Source organism: Neurospora hispaniola (assembly GCF_033458365.1).
Source record: "Neurospora hispaniola strain FGSC 10403 chromosome Unknown B0T23scaffold_1, whole genome shotgun sequence".
NCBI lineage: Eukaryota > Fungi > Ascomycota > Sordariomycetes > Sordariales > Sordariaceae > Neurospora > Neurospora hispaniola.
Genome location: NW_026944406.1, coordinates 4,325,378 through 4,345,497, shown reverse-complemented (window position 1 = coordinate 4,345,497; position 20,120 = coordinate 4,325,378). Strand labels below are relative to the sequence as shown.

Sequence of the window (20,120 nt, the reverse complement as noted above, 5' to 3'; positions counted from 1 at the left end):
CCGTGGTCAGAGGTTATTGCGGTGATTCTATTACTTTGCGGACGACAATGTAACATTGGCGGACATAGCAGCTCCTACAATTCAATACTTATTTCCAGCCGCTAGAGATGTAAACCCGAAAGCTCGACTCTAGGCGGCCGGCACATTGGCACCTGTTGAGCGGTACGAGGGTTTTCCTGAGGCTAGATGTACATGCGAGACGAAATCTTCAATCACGTAATTCTGAAGACATATCTGACGATCTGTCAAAGCCTCTACGTGAGGCGCTAGCGTGCACAGAGCAGTTCACGGAAGGCGGGATGAGACCCCGCTATACATAGTTCGCTGCAAACAGTAGAGGGGAAGAGATTGGGAGGAATGTACATATCAAAATGGGTGAGAATCCAACATCATGCCCTGAAATTGTCAAGTGACCGTCAATGAGAGTTGGTGAGCTGATAAGGCTTTTCCAGTCGATAAGGCACTTGGGGTGTTGTTAAGGTATATACTGCGTATCCGAGATAGCTGAGCAGGAGCGTCACCGATTAATAGGCTCCAGTTAGATAAGCACTCAAACACGTTGCTTAGAAAGCCGCAGGAATCCCCGAGATGCCGTGAAATCACCGAAAACCATGTCGGATAACCAGGCGAGAAAAACACTTCCCGAGACCTTTAGCGCTACCTCGTCACCGAATTGACTGTACGCGGTGTATTCGTATGCAGTGTACGAGAAGGAAAGAGGCCTGGAAGCCAAGAGAACACTTCCTCTCACTCAGAGATCCGATCCATCGATGATCTCCTTTAACCGGTACCTTCACCGTACAGAAGGGAACTGCCCACCTGGCTGTGCCCCACCTTTTAGAAGGCGGGGTCGGCGCTGCGGTTGATGGAACTAAACAAGCCCCGTTTTGTCATCATTCCAAAAGACGTCGACTTGTCGCCATGTAAATTGCCTCGACCTATTTTCAAACTTCATTTCAACTCTGTGTTGATTTTGGATTTTACATTTCATCCCATTCAGACACAATGGCATCCACAGTAGGAAAGGTAAGAGAGAACGTCCAAGAAGCTCAAGCTGAAGCTCAAGCTCCGCTGCCTGCACGATATACGCTTGCTCCAATTCTTTGGAGAGCAGCGTTGCGATTAGGAGGACAGAAGGACTTTGCTTCACATCGTCAGAGAGAGAGATGAGCTTGCGTCATTAGGGACCATGTGCTGATCCGATTGCCATCTTCCGCAGACCATCACTTGCAAGGCTGCCATCGCCTGGGGCGCCGGCCAGGAGCTCAGTTATGAGGACGTTGAGGTGGCTCCGCCCAAGGCCCACGAGGTCAGAATTCAGATCAAGCACACCGGTGTCTGCCACACGGGTGAGTTCACTCACACTCCAAGAACCTTGATGGCTCGCTCGGTTGGGCTTCCGTGCAGTTCGCAGTCGCATTAACCAAAGACATGGTGTGATATGCAGACGCCTACACCCTCTCGGGCAAGGATCCCGAGGGCGCCTTCCCCGTCATTCTCGGACACGAGGGTGCCGGTATTGTCGAGTCCGTCGGCGAGGGCGTCACCAACGTGAAGCCCGGCGACCACGTCATCGCTCTCTACACCCCCGAGTGCAAGGAGTGCAAGTTCTGCAAGTCCGGCAAGACCAACCTCTGCGGCAAGATTCGCGCCACCCAGGGCAGGGGTGTGATGCCCGACGGCACCTCCCGCTTCCGCGCCCGTGGTCAGGACATCCTCCACTTCATGGGCACCTCCACCTTCAGCCAGTACACCGTCGTCGCCGACATTTCGGTCGTCGCTGTGCAGCCCGAGGCCCCCATGGACCGCACCTGCCTGCTCGGCTGCGGCATCACCACCGGCTACGGCGCCGCCACCATCACCGCCAACGTCGAGAAGGGCAGTACTGTCGCCATCTTCGGCGCCGGCTGCGTCGGCCTCAGCGTCATCCAGGGTGCTGTTGCCAACGGCGCCTCCAAGATCATCGCTGTCGATGTCAACCCCAGCAAGGAGGAGTGGTCTCGCAAGTTCGGCGCCACTGACTTCGTCAACCCGAGCACCCTCCCCGAGGGCCAGTCTGTTGTCGACAAGTTAATCGAGCTGACCGACGGTGGTTGCGACTACACCTTCGACTGCACAGGCAACGTTAAGGTCATGCGTGCTGCTCTCGAGGCTTGCCACAAGGGTTGGGGTCAGAGCATCATCATCGGTGTTGCTGCTGCCGGCCAGGAGATTTCCACTAGGCGTAAGTTCTTCTATGCGTCAACTCGTTCCCCTGCTAGCCATAATATGCTCAATAATGCTAACGTACGTTCATCCTATAGCGTTCATGCTGGTCACCGGCCGTGTCTGGAGGGGTTCCGCCTTCGGTGGCGTCAAGGGCCGCTCTCAGCTGCCCGGTCTTGTCGAAGATTATCTCAACGGCAAGATCAAGGTTGACGAGTTGATCACCCACCGCAAGAAGCTGGCCGAGATCAACGAGGCCTTTGAGGTCATGCATCAGGGCGACTGCATTCGTGCGGTCGTCGATATGTCGTAGGAATAGTCATTGATTGCAATGCGTTTAAATCAAAGCCGTCAATTTGTGTCTTTTTGCTTCATCGATGTAAAAGCCATCTGGGTCAGTTTGAGTAGTGCCAGACTGTGATACTATCCAAACTCTCTCAATGCACACCGTATTTCAAGGGGTCAGAAGAAAAGTAAGCGTTGCATGCCGCTGCCCTGGTCTCGCTATGTGCGGGTTGGCTAGTATTGGGCAAGTCGGAGAAAACGGCTACGATTGTTTTGCTGTGGCGAACTATCTAGTCGTTACGGTTTGTCAGGCTGAAGTGACGAGGCGAAAGAAGACGTGTCTCGCACGATGAGTTGATGGGGACCTTGGAGATCAAGAAGTGCGCGACAAGAGGTGATTTGCCATGAAAAGTATCTTGTTTTTCACGCAATACCATGCGGTGTTTGTAAGTCACGGAGCTATTCCAATCATAGCAAGATGGTGAGACAAAAGCCACGCGACGTGTCGTTGTCGATGCAAGCCAAAGAGCCACACGGTTCTTGTGTTATAAATGAAGTGGTAACGTGGGTGAGCGCACCGATAAAGAGGACCTCTGCGGCACCCTGCCATCGAGTTCTCTCCGTGCTCCGCGCCGGAATTAACGACCCGGAAGAAAATACCATGAAAGCGTCTAGGCTCTTGATTGTGTTGCTTTCCAACACCATGCAGGTTCGGAAAGTCATGAGAGTAGCCAAAAACATGGACAATTGCACCTTCATAAACGACAGGTAGGATTCCATCGAACAAGCAGCAGTCAGGGAGAAGCAAGCAAGCCCCCCACGCATCAAGAACGGCAAGCACTATCCACTCGCCGTCGGGTACGCAGTATTAGAGGGAGCCATCGTGTTCTTTGGCAATTCGCCGACATCGCGGTTGTGACAGTGACATGCAATCTCTTGGATGCAGGCGGCAACAGTCACTTGCGGTGCTGGTTCCTGAATGGCAACAGTGAATGTGGCAAGTGTAGAAAGCTGGGGTGCGCTAACGAGCTCACGTCTTCCTCCTCCGATGGGGGTGGGGGGGCTGGAGTCTTGGGGAGATGCTTCCTTCTCTGGAGACATGCGCCGGCCGCCGGAAGCGGTGTAAGGGAGCATGGGCAAATGCTGGCAATCTGACCGACCTAGGATCGGATGTGATACGGAGGATGAATGGAGGAGAGGGGCTTGAGGGGCTAAGAGGTTTGATCGCTTGCTAGGTAGAGGCAGTGAGGGTAGGTACTATGCATATGTATACTTGCTTGATGACGGGAGCATGCGAAATCCCGGGCATCTTTTTCGTACTCTTGTCGATGCAGGCAAGATGTTGTTGATCTGAGAGCAGGTCGACGGGATGGCGTCTATTGGCCTGACCAAATGGCCTATTGACGCTGACGGATGTTAGGTGGACGCAGTAGGTCGATCAACCAACAACAGAAAAAGGAGCCGCATCTAAACCTTCAACATCGTTCCGTCCAGGCCGCTGAGGCTTCTAGAATGTTAGTAATGTTCAAGTAGGTGTACACAGTATAGCCACCCAGACCCGGTCAACGTCTTTGTCCGTTGCACATGGTACACAGAAGGGGAGGCATAAAATCAAATGCTTGAGCTTACCCCTACTTGGGGTTCTCTCTTATCTCGGGCTGTTTAGAAAAAACGACAAAATCTCCCAATAGCATCTGTTGTGGCGGTGTTGGTATGGTTGGTCTGGAGCTCCTAATCGTCTTCTTCCACTGGAACGTCGTCTACAGTATGGCCACTTCGACACAAGAAAGCAGCGAGACCGGCATCGGTGCTAACGATGATTTGTTGCTTTCTAGATGCTGTGGCTTGTTGTTGCTGCAGGTAAACGCTTCCCGAGACGATGAAAAGCCAAAACATGCAGACGTGGCCGGGAGATGGGCCACGCGAGCAACCATGACTCTCAACAAAGACAAATGGCAATAGCAGCAAAAAGGAGAACCGATGTTTCGTGCTGAAGCAAAGGAGGCAGGCCATCTGTAGTGTAGTGTACATGGAATGGAATGAATACCTCTCTGACGCAACCCCCCGTCTCGCAGCAGGCCAAGTTTCGTTGGAGGTATCTACGACCAGTGTCTTCGGATAGACCTCCCTCAGCACCTAGTAGTGTACACTACAACCCCGGAAACCATAGCAGTGATACCCCGGGAAAGCGAGACCCCTACCCTGCGAGTTACCCTGTGAATCAATCCCCGTACTGGATGGATGCAGCACCCTGATACTACCTGTACTCACTAGGTACGCTAGTAGTGTAGCTTATCGACCTGATCCTTGGTTGTGATGGGATGCAAGACCAACTGTCGTCCTGTGTGTCTGGTGCCTTGTCCATCCAAGGCCCGGGCCCGCTGCGCTGCCGGACGCGCATGATTACGCATGTCTGTAGCTGCCTGCAGGCGATGCCCTACCAAAAAGAGTGATGATTCAGTTGTGATGCATTCATTACCAGGAAGGCGGCTTGCCGAGTGCCACTCAAAACCTCACTCACAACAACAACAACAAAACACATAAACAATGGCGTCCGGGTATCGAAAAGGTTGGTTGTTGGTCGCTGCATGGACTTCCAACCCCCAACCGTCGTGATGGGAGAATCTGGACTGGCGCCCGTGACGGACTCTTTCACTATCAGGTGGTGACTGATCTCTAAACGGCGCAGGTTCTCGCTGCTCCTTGACTGTTCTCGGCAGGCCTGTCGAGTTCCATTCCTGACAACTCGCCTGGTCCTTTGGGAGCTTTCTCCTGAGCTCATCCACCAACCTCATCGTCTTCGTGGGTCCTCGGCTTGTACGGAGTCGCTTCAAGTCGCTTGGAGTCACTGGCACCACTTTCCGTCGATCCAATCCCTTCCAATTCCCGGCGCCAACAATGACGGACAAGGGAGCCTTGGGCATGGTGCTAGCGGGGCTTCGCAACCAGAACACCAATTGGGCCCTGGTTGTCGGCCCCAGCATTGCCTCCCGTGCGGCCGTGCCGTCATCGACACGCCCACGATGGCCGTGCTGTTCTCGATGGGTCAAGATGTCAGCCCCAGACCTTGCCATTCAGCATATGCCATGCCATGCCATGCCATGCCATGCCATGCCAGCAGGTAGGCTAGATCTACCGCTCTGCCGCTCTACCGCCTCCCTCCTGCACACTGCGCACCGTCCTCATGGACGACCTTGTCACCTCTCGGGGCACTTGTAGCTCCCTTGTCACTTACACTGTTTGGTCACACATCACGTCCGAGTCGGGCCACCAGCTACCTCAGCTACAAATCTTGTACTTAATCATCCTCACTCGACTACATACCCCCTGGCCAACGAGGTCCAACGCTTTCCAGCCATTTCCACTTGTAACAAGAGTCTCGCGAAACTAGCCCAAGTTAATCTGCCACTTGGCTGCCTATCCCTTTGCTTGTCCCCAAACATCACACCACGTGAGCCTTGTCACCTCCACCGGCTCTGTTTATAAGCATCCCATCCCGCCGACCTCGAACCTCTTATCGTTCAATCCTCTTCCTGACTCACTGCCTTTCGTCTCATAAGCTGCCAACCTATTGATCGATTTGTCACCCACCATCCACTCATCTTATCCTCGGCATCTCCAGGGGGCAACTTGAAAACACACACCCGAACTCACCTCAAGAGACGCTGCTCTTTCCCCCTCGCTAATTCCACAACCTCCACCCAAACATCGTCTTCACGTTATCCAACCTCCACACTAAACTCAAAAAACCACCTGCGACAACATGCCTGCCCCCAGGAGACTCAAGTGCTCGCTCACCGAGTGCAGGCTTCCCGCAGCACCCATCACAGGCGATTGTACTTTCTGCGACGGTCACTATTGCAGCAAGCACCGACTATTAGAGAGCCACAAGTGCAAGAACCTCGAAGATGTAAGTAATAACAAGGCAAACTGGTGGCTCGCCGGGCTATCGGATGTCTTGCTTACAGAGGAATTTCGTGCTGACATGAGTGCTCTTCCCATCATCAGTGCAAGAAGGAAGCGTTCGAGGCAAATGCCCTGCAGCTCGAAAAGGAGCGGACGCGGGTCATCAGAGGCGTATAATGGACGGCCCTATCAGCGCCAGCGTCGGCGTCAGCGTCAAAGTTGTCAAGGGCAACTTCTTCACTCGTCTTCTATCGTTGGGTCCGAGCTTAGCATATCGTCAGATAATCTATCTGAAAGGATAGTGAGCAACAATTTGCCGCAACGAGAAGCGGTGGCAAACTCTTACGATGCGATCACCGGTACCGGCGATACCATCAAACGGTTGAAATGGGCAACGAATACAGCGACGAACTAGCGTACGGCAGCCGTCAGGTTCCTTGCCCCCCTCGACGGTGACGCTGAGCAAGCAGGGTGGCAACACTCACTCGAGAGTTTCGGGCGATGCGACTAATCATCAGCCACCCACCCTTTGCTGGCAACTCTTGCTTTTGCATTGCTTTTTTTTTTTACCTCTTCAGGCGGGCGTTTGATATTTGGTCGGGAATTCTTCATTTCGAGGATTGGCGCTTAGGGGAGCGCTCACATCCGGCAACACATTGGAGCAACAGGGTTTTGCAGCATCATCTCTGCACGGCGTCAATGGACCTGGTTCATCTTCTTTTGCTCGCTGTTTTATGCACGCGGTTCTCAGTCTTTTCGCGTGGAGGAGGGAAGAGGTTAGCCGAGGGGTAGCTTACCGTGGTCATGGTATTAGGTGCGGAATAGATTATTATTTACATACAGATGTGGTAGCCGTCTTGGAACGGCTGGCTGGGTCATGACCGGTCGGCGAACCGGGCTGTGAGCTCGTTTCAAAGCCGGAAATCTTGAACCTGAATATTGGGCAAAGTACAAATAAAACATTTGTCCAACGAATAAGTTCAAAATCGTATCTTTGCGTACTGTAGTCAAATCCGTGAATCGAGTATGCTAAGGTGTCGGAGGATCGCTTGGCCCACCGAGGCATCTTCCTTCGCAGTCAGGCCAGGAATGGAGCGGGTTGCCGGACGGCAACTGAATATGTCCACCCCATTTCTTATCTTTCGATAACCCCCCCCCCCCCCCCCCCGCCGGGGGGCCCGAAGCCGGAGCTGCTTCGGACTTCCTCACACGAAGAACAGCAGCCAAAACAGATGACCCTGTGCTTCCTCCCGTATCAAGGAGCTCCTCACCCAACTTCGCGATTCCTTATATATGAGCATAACTTAGGAATGCCATGAACCTCGATAGACTAAATTCAACTGGAAAGGGTGACGAAAGGCCGCTCTCTATCCTCATTATAGACCCAACTAACGCTCACCTACGGGCACACTTTACACACGAGTTTTTCCTTACAAACCTTGTCTTATGTTTATTTCCTCGTTAATCTACAAAGCTTTCCCGTTTCATGGGCCATGCCATTTTATATTGCACCCTTGGCTGATAACAACGACTGGCGCTTGTCCGCAAACGCAAAATCCTTACTTCATCCTCCCAAAGTTAAACTCAGTCGGCGCTTTAAGTTCGCCGCCGCTTCAATCCAAACGCCTCTATTCAGAAGACAGTCAAAGTGCTGAATAGATTACAGCATATGTGTGGCTTGGCTTCAAAACATCGCCATTGCTTCTACATAACGACAGGATCTTCCCACCGCGACTAGAGGCGGTCCTCTGGTACTTGGTCTACCGACGTGATCTTGCAGTCCGCGGACAGAACTCGGCTTCATTTATCAATCGTCAAGTATTCATCACCCATCACCCGACCAACCCCACAGATATACCTACCGCTTATGTTGTAACCGGCACAGCTCAACAATTCTTCCGGCCTCCTCTCCTACCTTACCCACCAGTAACCAGTGGTCCTATCCCAGTCCAAGCAACTTCCCAACGTCTTGGCTCCTGGAATCACCGGCAATGTAACCCCATCTTGCTGAGAGAGGATCGGCTGTGGATGCCAAGACGTGATGAAACCTACGTGCCTTGCATGGATACTGTAGTACACTAGTAACTAGTATCCGTTCGCGGTTTCTTTCTGTTCTCACCTCCCCAAGTTACACATGAGAAAACGTACGCAATGCTGTGTGATGACTGGGTCAGACACCGATACCGATACCGGTGGGACTTTCAGGCTCTTCCAAACCCCAAAGGCCCATTCTCAGTACACATCGGCTTATAAGGTTCGTATGCTGTTGGTGTAAGTAGGGAAAAGAAGGATTCTTGTCTTCTTTCCGCTTTTGTGAATTCCGCTTTTGTGAAAGGGTGAGCTCCGCCGTGAGGGGATTCGGGGCAAGGGCATGGCGTTAAAGAGCTTCAATTAGGTAGTGTCCTCCGGATCGACGGTCTTGTCCTCAACAAGGCTCCTGAAGGTAATCATCTGCCGGGCGGTTGCGTCCATGGCTCCTCTTCACCGTCAACCTCCAATCACGGTCAACTACCAAAAATTCTCTGTACCATTCTCAAGATTTTCTAGCAGTTTCTTGAGCAAATGCTAAGGAAACAACCAATCAAAGCTCCAACTTGAACCACTACTTATAAATCTTAGTCACAGATGACCTTGTGGCTCTTCCTGTTATACCCATCTTCAACTAAAGAAGCAATGTCAGGTTACCATTCACCTCTCTCATGCATGCTACCCTCTTGCTCTTTCGGGTCTGGTAAAAAGAGTGGAAGACTAGGTACCAGAGGGTGTGAAGAATGCATATACCCTTCGCCCACGAATGAAATGTAAGCCTACAAGCACGCCAAACAAAACGTCCACCACCCATCCGCACCGCATTTTCTTAAACGGCCAACAAGTGACGGGCATCATTGCCCATTAAGGCAGGTTACAATCCGTGATGATGGGATAGTATATCACATAACCGCTCTGTGAGGAAGAGGGGAAACATCGTGGTTCATGTTAAGCGTGTGTGTGTGTGTGTGTGTCTGGTGTGTGTTTGACTCGTCGATCGACACTTTACATGCTAACTTCGACGTCGAGAGCCCGCACAGAGAGAGGGGGGGGGGGGGAGAGAAGAGGCACCGAGAAGGGAGGTATAAGGACCGGACCGTCTGGCCCAGTTGAGAATAAAAGGAATCCTTCTCTTCTGTGTGCCAGCAGTTTAGCAGTCAACGGTTCTACCTGGTTCCTCATCTTCATCTACCATCAAGATGAAGTTCTTCTCTGCCCTCGCCCTCTCCTCTCTCCTGCCGACGGCCGCCTGGGCCTGGGCCGGTAGCGAAAGCGACAGTACCGGCGCCGGCTCCCTCTTCCGCCGCGCCGAAACCATCCAGCAGACGACGGACCGGTACCTTTTTAGCATCACGCTCCCGCAATTCACTGTCTACCGCAACGCCAGAAGCCCGGCGACACTGGACTGGTCCTCAGACAGCTGCAGCTACTCGCCCGATAACCCGTTGGGATTCCCCTTTTCGCCTGCTTGCAATCGTCATGATTTCGGGTATCGCAACTACAAGGCTCAGTCGAGATTTACGGATAATGATAAGTTGAAGATTGATGGGAACTTTAAGACTGAGTATGTCCCTTTTTTCTTCTCTCTCTTTTCCTCCCTCGTTTTATTCCTCTTGTCTCCTGCTTCCCCTTCCTTGCCTACCCTTCTCCCTTTCCCCCCGTCGACGGTCTCCGTCTCTCTTCACATCCTCCTCCATGAGTAGATTTAATAAAACAGATAGCTAATCCATCCCTCAACCAACTAGTCTCTACTACCAGTGCGACACCAACGGCTACGGCTCCACCTGCCACGCTCTCGCCAACGTCTACTACGCCGCCGTCCGCGCCTTCGGTCGCACCAAGGGCGAGCTCCAGGAGGAATACGATCTGCTGCTGGCTCACTACAACGAGCTCGTGGCTGAGGCTATTGCCAAGGGCGAGGATCCGTTGTATTATTAGCTTTCTGTATGTCGGAGGAGGGGGATGAAGGCTATTGAGGGACAGAAAATTGACTTCCTTTGCACAACTTGGTAGCCGGTTTACCTATATGGTATGTGGGAACAACCCAGCCGACACAAGGTTATAAACGGTTCACCGCTGCTTTAAACGAGCGGTTGTTGGTTTTTTTTTTTTTTTTTTTTTTTTTTTTTTTTTTTTTTTTTTTTTTTTTTTTTTTTCTCATTGAGACGACGCGTTTCGAACATGTCGTCGGTCACTTTTTTTTTGCCCGTGCTTGAACTCACTTGAGTAATATTAAAAAAAGGCAATATGAGTGTGGTAACTGTTACTTGGGTGCGGCGAGTTGGGATGTAGTGATTCTGGATGCCGGGGTTAGCATGGCGTCATGTACTGGTAGGTCGGTATAGAGGCACTGTTCCACGATGTATATACACAGCATCCGTTAGTCCCATGCTCTACTTACATGGCTGTCATATAGAGCAACAAACACTTCTATTTGGTTTGTGCTTCCACCTGATTCGAAGCATTATCTGCTTCTATCATCTTCTAGGCATTGCCGCTGCCTTACAAGGAAAAGCCAACATCAAAACGTCAATGACCATACCCATCAACAGTACACTCTCTACCAAAACTCCTACCACAGCGCATTATCCGCATCAGCTAGCCACAATCCCGCCAAATCTTTCGCCACGCCCAGCCTCAACCTCCGCATGACGTCGTCGCCGGTAGTCTTAGCCGGCACGTCCGCCCTCCAGTCCCAGCCGCGCTTGACGGGATTCATCTTGGCACCACTGCCGACCAGCCCGCCGCTGAGCGAGTTCTTCAGTTGGGTAGCCACCATGGTGCTACCCGCCAGCACAAGGCTACCGCTGGCATTCTTCTTGAGAAGGTCGGCGGGTGTGGTTCCCTTGAGACCGCCGGGCGCCGAAGCAAGCACGATCTGCAGGAACTCCTCGCACGTGTTGCGGACCCGGTCGCTGACAGCCTGGAGATCCTCGACGGCCTTCAGGATAATGTCGATCTGATCGAGGTTGAGGATAGGGAGGGCCTGCTGGCCGAGGTGGACGTTGGTGTTGTCTGGGTTGGTGACGAAGGCGAGAGCTTCACCGAGGAGAGCGAGCAAGAAGTCCTCGCTGACGATGCCATCACGCGTCGGGTCGAGAAGGCCGCCCCGAATGTTATCGTCGGAGCTGGCGATGACGTTGACCAGTGCGGTGGCGGCCTGCTGCTTGCGTGCGTAAGGGGTGGCGTTGGGTAGGACGGCTTCGTCGTCACGGATAACGAAGTACTGGCGGAGTGAGGCGTACCCACTGAGCATCTTGCCGAGGAGCTCGGCAGCCTCAAGATCTTGCTTGGCACACTGCTCGAGAGTTTCGTTGCGCTCATTGAGGAGGCGGTGAAGCCAATCGTCGAGCTCTTCGTTTGGTGGGAAAGCTGTTGACTGGATGAGGGAGTATGAGATGAGGAGATTCATAACCTCACGAACCTTGTGCGGTTTATGTGCCAGAGCAAAGTACCACATCGCTTCGCCATAACGGTGAGAGTCGCGAGCAAGAATTTCAGCATAGGTCTAGGCGAACGGTTAGCGGATATAGTCCTTCTGTGTGCCCTGAGACGTAGTACTTACTTCGACCACCTCTTCGGCATAAGGGATCATGCCAAGTTCGTTTAAGAGTGACCAAGTCTTGTCCACCACTTCGTTCGAGTCCACGTGCAAACTGTCGACAATATGCCTGACCAGGATTCCAATCATTTCCTCGGAACGCTCTTGCGAGTCCATACGACCCAGCACATGAATGGCTAGCTCCCAGCCGTCCCGAGAATCCCCCAAATGGTCCGCGATCGTTCCGATATCCTCGTCATCGGTCAACTTCTGCGCGTACTGAATAAGCGTGCTGTCCTTGATTCCATCGATTTCGTCCGGCGCGGTGGGGTCGACTCCAAGCACATCCAGATCATCCTGATCGAGGCCCTCCATGAAGAAGGCTCCTGGCTGGTGCTGTGGAAGCCATCCACCCAATGAAGCAATCTCGGCGACCGCAGAGGCGATCGGAAGCGACCAGCCACGAAGTAGACCGATGAGACCCTTGACATTGTCCTCGAAAATGCACGCAATTCCCACCTCTACAGGATTGTGGGAGTTCAAGTAGAAATCCTCCTCAACGGCCACATGGAAGGCATTGTTCAGCCTATCCAAGTAACTGTCCGTAGTCGCTGACTGTGAGGCCAATGTGAGGGCTTGTGAGCGGGCCATGGAGAGCGGGTTCCCAAACTTATCGGCTCTCCTGTCATCCCACCAGGCAGTAAGACCGATCGTAGCCTCGCACCAGTCTTGCGCAGCATCGAGGATGGCATTCTTTGACCCCAAGACAATGTCGAAGATGATGTTCAGCTTTTCGTAGATTTCCCATGGAACCTGAGACTCGGCCCGTCTCGCCAGACCGGCCATAGACTCGCGATTCCGCGTCGAAGTAACGGAGGCCGAGAAATCGGAGAATGTAGAGTCGCCTAGCATGGTATCGCGGCCCTCGGCGAAGCGTCTGAGGTGATCAAGTGCACCCCGAGTCCGAACACGCCATAGGGTCCAGTCACTGTTCCATATGTCCCAGTCCTCATTATAACCGGGGCAGTTCTCCAACATGGCAACTGTTTCAGCCGTGGCAAGCTGCACACTTTCTAGGGCACGGTTTATGTACTTGTTTTCGCCGTTGTCTTTCCGCACTTTGTCCCACCCGGCTTGTCTGAGCAGCTTGGCCGCATCATCCACCTTACCCCTAAGAAGGGCGACAAAAATAGCCTGCCAAAAGAGAGCGTGAGACGCCGGACTCGGCTTATATCGTAGGATTTCTTCCGTTTGGCCACTATAAACGTTGTGGTATTCGTCCAGCCACTTGAACAGTGTCTCAGGCAAGGGCGTAGGCCTAGTACGTCCCGTGTTGTCTTCATATCGTTCGTGGTGGACATGTAGCGCCAGGTTGGCCAGGTAAGTCGCTTTCTCGAGTGGAGAGGTGTTGGGACCGGGTCCGATCTCCACCGTGTGCTCCTCGTCGGGCTGGGGGAAGTCGCTGATGGCTCTCTTCCAGAGATCAGTAAGTTCACCAGCGACATGCGCGAGCGCCTCGTCCAGCTTCTCCTCGTCCTCTTCTTCGCCGACACCCTCGTCATACAGACGCGTAACAAGCCTCTCGGTATTCAAAATAAGCTCTCCGGGCTCGATGAGGGAAGCAGTGCCCATGTGTGTATAGACGTCCTTGGCGAGGGCAGCGAATCTGAAATCGCGTATTCGGGGTCCAGACTGCGCAACAGAAGCGCGGAAGATACCCGCGGCTTCCTTCCGGACGCGCTCCGTTGCAGCTGGGGTATTGAGCATCATCAGATCGGAGTCGTCATCGCGCATTTCCAGGTCGCCGCCAGGTGCGCCGCTCATCAAGATGGAGCTGTCGTCCAAATCGTAGGTGTCGTCGAATGGCAGGCCAAATGTGCCTGACCGGTTAGCCTTGGTTTCCTGCTGGTTCGGCTCCCTCTCATCTTCATCGTCGTTGTACATGACTGCCTGGCCAAGTCTCGAGGGCTGGAGCGGTCCTCTGGTAGATGGTGCGCCGGACCGTTTCTGCGCGCGCTGCTGAGCAAACAAGGGCTTTTGTGGAGTTGAAGCGAAAGGCGACCCGGAAGGATTGAAAGAATTGGTGCTGGAAATCAGCGTTCCTCTGCCTGAGAAGGTCATGTTGACGAGGATGATCGTCGGCGCGGAGAAGGGGCGGGCCGGCAGAAGTCGTTGAGGTTGGTTGACCGTCGAGGTTGGGCGATGAGCTCCCACCGGTTGAGGCTTATGTCCCTGGTGCAGATAATGGGATCAAGATGCCAGATGTGTTGTCGCTGCCACGAAGCGTCAATATCGGACCTCTGGAATTTGTCTTTTTGATGTTGTTGGGCGAGTCGCTTTGTTGTCTTCCTTCGCTGGAAGTTCAACCACAATCAGACTATCCCAGGTTGCTCCGAGCCGTTATGATTCGTCAGAGGCGCCAATGATAGGGCGCGCTGGATGGGATGATTTTGTCCACCTCTGTTTGTGATGATGCTTTTTTTTCTCGGACGCCGGTCGCGAGGTAAGTGGTTGTGGCGATGAACGTGGGTTTGGTTAGGTGTTATAGTGTAGTGCGGGCAACCTGAAATGTTGATTTGGGAAGCTCCCACAAAGTGCGAGCTGTTACTGCGGGCCTGGCAGGCCTAACTCCGACACTGACGCGACTTTTTTCTGGGGACACTTGCGCGACGCGGCATCTTCCGGCAACCTTCACAGTGAAGTACCTCTACCTAAACCAGAAAGTAACGTACATACACGTACATACAATACTAATATAATACACCAAGTCGATGTCGTTTCAATCGCGCACTTGTAGCTGAACACTCACGCAGGCCCCCGGGAACAGCGAGAGATGAAAGACTTTCAATCGCCATTCGTTCTGAGATACAAAAAACACGACTCAGTATCTCTTTATACTAATCCTTTCGCTACCTGCCATTGCCTCACTAAGCCTCGGGCAGCATGGCATAATGTACCAGATGCGCCCCGTTCCGTTCCGTTCCCTTCCCAATTGCTCTTGAAATACATGGCACATTAGGATGTACGTCTTGAATGGTGATTTTCAACAACGAACCAAAATAATAAATAAAAGAAAATCAAATCGAGAAGATAAAGAAAATAAGACAAAGGGGTTGAGATCTCCTCCTTCCATGTGAATGCTGGACGTAATGCAAGGCCGAAGGTGTGGTTACGTAGCCAGATCACACATCGATGGGCCTCGGATTGGGGGTTCCTTAAAATCGCCTACGCGCTCTGAGGAACCGATCCATTCTTCTCATCAAATCCCAATCCACCTTCATCAATGTGAGAAAGTCCCAGCTTCTCAAACCCCGCAACTCCGCTGTCCGCCTCGTTGTAGCTAATACCTAGGCCATTTTGCTCCTTTGCGGGCCCCCTTTTGTCGTCACCAGCATTGTCTTCACTGGCCTCCACCAAATTCATCAATGCTGGTGGTCTGTGAAGCATCTGGCGCGCCTTGGTGAGCGAGATAGTTTTCTGCTGGTATGTCGTCGTGACTGCTTGGGTATCATCGCGATCAATAGTCGCCTTCATGAGAGCTGCCATCCACAGGCGACCCTGCTTGATGTTGGGTACTGCAAAGTAGTGTACTGTAGGCTTTGTGAAGTTCACTGCTCGCGAGAGACCGGCTCGTGGCGGAACAAGCTTGAAGATGAACATCTGATCCCCCTCTTCCGTTGGATCCCGCTCTGCATCCGCGTCTGCGAGCGTCTGGACATGGCTTCCAGCCGGGATTGCTGGGGAGGTACTAGCCCCCATAAGCGTCGCATGGAAGCCAGTCAAGCGTTCATTGTCCGCCGGAAGTACCCGATGGAAGGAAATGTCAATTAAGCCTTTCTCCTCTTGGTCGTCTTCAGAATAATAGTAAGCCAAGCGTCTACCCTTCAGGACAAAGAGTCGCGGCTTCCATGTGGTCATCAGGTTGGCACTCCTCTTCTTCATCCATCCACTGTAGTCCGCATCCTTGATCGATTCTCGTGGGCCGATCTTTTGTAAACCACGCGTATAAGCACTTGTCTCCTTCTTGGTCTTCTTCCGGTTTGCTGCTTGTTTCGCTGCAGAGGCCGCGGTTGCCACGGTGCTCAAACTCTTGGCAGTCTCCTGGTCGAGATCCAAACTTCGGCCGGCCGAGGGCGTGGTCGAGCCGGTGCGTGTGGGCGAATAAATAGACGAGTCTTTGGACGGCGTGTCCACTGGTGACGCCACTTTTGCTCGTTCGGTACCCGTGATCGCGTCTGAGGCGGCTCGTAGCCCGCCGAAGCCGTTCTTTAGCATGCCGGCCATATTAAAGTCCGGGTGGTTGACTTGGCTCAGGCGTTTGAGAGCCGATCTGGGAGAGGACCTGCTTTGCTCCGGCGATCCCTCGAGTTTGGTAACCGTAGGGTGGTTGCGTTCGATGGAGAGACGACCTGATTCCATGGTGGCCGTGGAAGCTGTGCGCCTAACCAGCCCGTAGTATTTCTGTGCAGCAGGCAAGATGCCAACTGCTTCACGGGAGGAATCAATGCTGCCTAACCGTGACTGTCGAGAAAGTGTTGTGGCGCTCCGCACACGCTGCTCTTCCGTGTAGCTTGTCTTTGGCGATTCCGCGAGAGCAGGCACCTTGCTCTCACGCTTCTTCAGCACGTTCCGCTGCCGAGAATCGGCATCGGTTCCTGACAAGTAGCCTCGATCCAAGTCTACTGCCGAATCCTGGATCTCAGGCTCCTGAACAGCCAGAATATCTTGTTGCCCGGCCGAGGACTCGGAATGGCTAAAGTTGCTTGCACTGCCCAGCGTCCAGTTTCGGTCGAAAGACGGTTGCTTCTTGTGGGGCACCTCTGTTCCGTGCAACGTTCCACCTGAGACTTTAGGGGTGGCCGGGGATGCTCCTGTTAGACGGAAATCAGTCGAGGAATGGCGACGGGAGTGGTGCAAGTCTCTGATGTCTGCAGCGGAGGGTCTCCTTTCGTGAAACATACGATTTGGGCTCTCCATCAGAGGTGAGACTGGAGACACGGGCTGGACAGGGTCCATTTTGGGGGTTTCCGACGAGCGCTTTGTCTGGACTGACAGAGACTGGCTGGTGTTGGATGAGTACCTTGGAGTCGACCCTGTGAGGGTGTTCGTCCTGCTGCGCATCTTCCCTTGTGCATCAGACCCGACCTCGCTCCCATACGTCTGGCTGAGTACGCGCGAGCCTGGCCCTTCTCCGTTGACCTCATCCTGTAGGTTTTTGATCTTCTGCCAAGTTTTTAGCCGTCTTCCCACAGACCCCAGATCAAAGGCTTTAATAAATAGTGATGTTTGATCCATCCCGAGAATGACCTCTCCGGTGATCTCCTGGTCACGGAACACCTCACAGTGGTGCTTCTCCACTCCTACCGTAAACAAGTACTCGGCGACTTGATCGGCAGACCAGGATTCGACCTCGCTTCGTGAATGGTTTCCTTCTTCCTCCTCATCTGTTTCTTCGCCTTGAATGTATGAGACACGGTTGCCTATGTGCGAGCTGTATTCGCTACCAGAATCGCCAGTGTTTCGAAGAGCTCCGTTGCTTTGCGGCGAGTTCAAATCCGTAATGTGTTCGTCGATCACATTCAGAGTCTCGTGTAGGACGTGGCTGTCAGCGCCGGGGCGTCCGATACCCCCTATTGGCAAACTACTGCTGAGAAACGAATGTGCAGGGCCGTCGGGTGCTGAAGCTGGCTTGAAGGAGCTTAACGGTAAGGTTTCATCGGCCGATTCCCCAATCTTGTTGAAGTTGCCGTAAGAATAAGTGGAATTTGCTGTTTGCTCGTTAACGATCTCGGCCAGCGGCGCGAGAACAGGCTTTTGGAGAGACGGGCTGCTGGAATGGGGCTTGGGTGCAGGACGCGTATACACTGTAGGGCGAAGTCAGTTACAGCGCGGGCACGAAAGAGCTGTTTGCCATGCAGCTCTTCTGTGGCTTATACATAGGAGGGGGTGTGTATACCTTCTGGGAAAAGACCACTGTTGCCATTTGCCAAATGCTTTCCCAAGAACCAGCCGTCACCGAATTCGTCATCGCGTTCAATCAGTTCCACGCGGTCACCCTTGGTTAAGCTCAACTCGTCCGAACTACGAGCTTGAAAATCGTCTGTGAAATAAGCGGGTCAGCCTCTTGTTTATCTAAAGTTTGCGACAGCCTTGACACCACGTGGCGCCGTCTGTTGGATCTTTAAAACACAAACACGCTCCGGAGAAGAAAGAGAGGAAAAAAACAGAGAAAAAAGATGCCCCACGATGAAACTGTGTTGTGTCGAGCTATGACTGGTATAAAAAACGAACTTACGGATGACCACCAAAATGTCGCCCACTTCGGGCTTGTTGGAACCCGGCGCAGCCATCTTCAAATCTTCAGCGATTGCTCAATTGCCGCACTCGTTTGTTGCGATATGGAAAGCGTAACCGTCGACTAACAAACCCCGTCGATGTGAGTCGAGACCAATGGGGGTGGGCAATCGGAAGGCGAGTTAAGGTCAAACTATAAGCCCAAACAGGTCGAGGCGGTGCAAGAACTCTCAGTCGCAACACAAAAGCGCGTGCCCAGGTTGCGATACGCAATTGGCGGAAGCGGCAGCTTTGGCTTGTTGAAGAATTGGTCTTTTAGGAGCACTATTTTCGTTCTATGTCCATCATTCGATCAAGGGAATTGCTCTGAGGCCTTGAACGAGGACGCAAGCAGTAGGGTAGGAGCTAGATATAGGTCCCAGTCTCGCGCAAGCCGTGACAGACGGGTGTAAAGGAGACAGATCGGATCAGACTCAATGTCTCTCAAGCGATCGTTGGCGGACAAGGCTCCGAATCGAAAATGAGCAGCGGCGTGTGCAATTCGTTACCGAGGCCGGTTTCCTTTGAATGTACCGCAAAGGCAAAAGTCTTGAGGGATCTGCGTATGTAAAATATGGAGACGGCGTCGCGATTGCGATAGAGGGCGGGCGAGGCGGATATGGTGGTGAGCAATATCAGGAGGCGGGTTGTCGTGCACGGCAGGACGATGGCGACGGCGACGATCAAAGCGAACAGTGACGGCGACGGGTAGCGGATCGAGGGACGGGGGGGGGATGGCCCCAGGATGTCGTATCTCGAGGAAGCGAGAAAAGATTAGGTAGAGCGAATGGGACAGCTAAGCGGATGCCCACAGAGCGTCACACAAGGGCGAAACCGTTGGCTATCGAGGCTCGAGTGGCTCCTTGGGCCAAAGCAAGCCAAAGTGTTGTTGAGGTCGAGATTGCGCGCTCGCGGTCGGGAGGGGGAGGGAGCGTGGGAGGGTGAGACAGAAAACGAGCTCGACAGAGCCTGGGGTTCGGAGGAACTTTGAAGCTAAGAAAAGGATGTCGTCGAGTCGCAAGTTTGGGGTTCCAGGGAATGGAATGGTAGGCTGGAAAAAGTCACAATCAGGCCTGGTCCTTGAACCATTCAGCCTTTGGGGGCGCCAATGAGGTGTCGATGAGGGCCAGACGAGCGGCCGGAATGCGATAGTGATTGGGCCGCTGGGCATCCACGGAGCGTGCTTGTCATGGATCACCTCACTCGTCCGTGGTGGGCTCGGTGGGAACGCTGATAGTTGCTGCAGGTAAAATCACCGGGAGAGGAGCCTAGGTACCTCTACATTACAGAGTTGGTAAGCGTTAGGTGCTCGCGTGGCCTTTTGGTCCCGCGCCAGGCGGCACTGGAGACGGAGCGGCAGGTACAGCTCTCTTTCACAGTTCACGATGCTTGAAGAAGCAGCATCCCCTGTCAAGGCAAAAAGGCTGCTTCCGTCTTCCCCTTAATACCGCCCATCATGTCAGACATGTCCACCATCTCCACCATATGCTTTGCCGGCTTTTCCCAAGACTTCTTCAATGTATACATGCCAGGGCAAGGCAGGTCAAGTAGGTACCTCTAGGTAATAACACAAATTCATACGGTAATCAGCGAAAGTGGCATCCCCACCACATATGGGATTTTCCGCTATCTTCTTCTATGGACGAAACTGCCGCTCGTGCACAAACTGACTCGAGCTCAAGTCCTCGTTTCCTATCAACAGGCACAACAAGGGAATGCATCACATTGCACTGTCGGCGGGTTGGAGTTTTTAACAACGCTTCAGGTTAGGTGGTCACGGTACGTAGTGTAACCTGGAGTCCGGCCGGCGCATAGTACCTAA

General features: G+C 53.1%; 6 protein-coding genes across 6 annotated transcripts; 3 read left to right on the top strand and 3 right to left on the bottom strand.

Annotated features, from left to right (window-relative positions):
* Positions 1-1,005: 1,005 nt before the first annotated feature.
* B0T23DRAFT_425239 (putative alcohol dehydrogenase) lies at positions 1,006-2,518 on the top strand (the record flags this gene model as incomplete). Its single annotated transcript, XM_062839900.1, has 4 exons — positions 1,006-1,026; positions 1,220-1,349; positions 1,448-2,224; positions 2,304-2,518. The coding sequence occupies 4 exons, from the start codon at positions 1,006-1,008 to the stop codon at positions 2,516-2,518; spliced, it is 1,143 nt and encodes a 380-aa protein (XP_062697453.1).
* A 741-nt stretch (positions 2,519-3,259) lies between these two features.
* B0T23DRAFT_370778 (uncharacterized protein) lies at positions 3,260-3,699 on the bottom strand. The gene has a single exon (XM_062836613.1). The coding sequence runs from the start codon at positions 3,622-3,624 to the stop codon at positions 3,331-3,333; it is 294 nt and encodes a 97-aa protein (XP_062697452.1). The 5' UTR covers positions 3,625-3,699; the 3' UTR covers positions 3,260-3,330.
* Positions 3,700-6,253: 2,554 nt separating this feature from the next.
* On the top strand, positions 6,254-6,573 carry B0T23DRAFT_401339 (uncharacterized protein; the record flags this gene model as incomplete). Its single annotated transcript, XM_062838574.1, has 2 exons — positions 6,254-6,400; positions 6,499-6,573. The coding sequence occupies 2 exons, from the start codon at positions 6,254-6,256 to the stop codon at positions 6,571-6,573; spliced, it is 222 nt and encodes a 73-aa protein (XP_062697451.1).
* Positions 6,574-9,469: 2,896 nt separating this feature from the next.
* On the top strand, positions 9,470-10,526 carry B0T23DRAFT_409719 (prokaryotic phospholipase A2-domain-containing protein). Its single transcript, XM_062839379.1, has 2 exons — positions 9,470-9,988; positions 10,170-10,526. The coding sequence occupies exons 1-2, from the start codon at positions 9,624-9,626 to the stop codon at positions 10,360-10,362; spliced, it is 558 nt and encodes a 185-aa protein (XP_062697450.1). The 5' UTR covers positions 9,470-9,623; the 3' UTR covers positions 10,363-10,526.
* A 57-nt stretch (positions 10,527-10,583) lies between these two features.
* Positions 10,584-14,573, bottom strand: B0T23DRAFT_350376 (uncharacterized protein). Its single transcript, XM_062836052.1, has 2 exons — positions 11,990-14,573; positions 10,584-11,932 (listed from the first exon to the last, which is right to left on the bottom strand). The coding sequence occupies exons 1-2, from the start codon at positions 14,084-14,086 to the stop codon at positions 10,997-10,999; spliced, it is 3,033 nt and encodes a 1,010-aa protein (XP_062697449.1). The 5' UTR covers positions 14,087-14,573; the 3' UTR covers positions 10,584-10,996.
* A 514-nt stretch (positions 14,574-15,087) lies between these two features.
* Positions 15,088-18,570, bottom strand: B0T23DRAFT_26571 (uncharacterized protein). Its single transcript, XM_062834214.1, has 3 exons — positions 18,261-18,570; positions 17,922-18,065; positions 15,088-17,829 (listed from the first exon to the last, which is right to left on the bottom strand). The coding sequence occupies exons 1-3, from the start codon at positions 18,313-18,315 to the stop codon at positions 15,191-15,193; spliced, it is 2,838 nt and encodes a 945-aa protein (XP_062697448.1). The 5' UTR covers positions 18,316-18,570; the 3' UTR covers positions 15,088-15,190.
* Between the last annotated feature and the right edge of the window lie 1,550 nt (positions 18,571-20,120).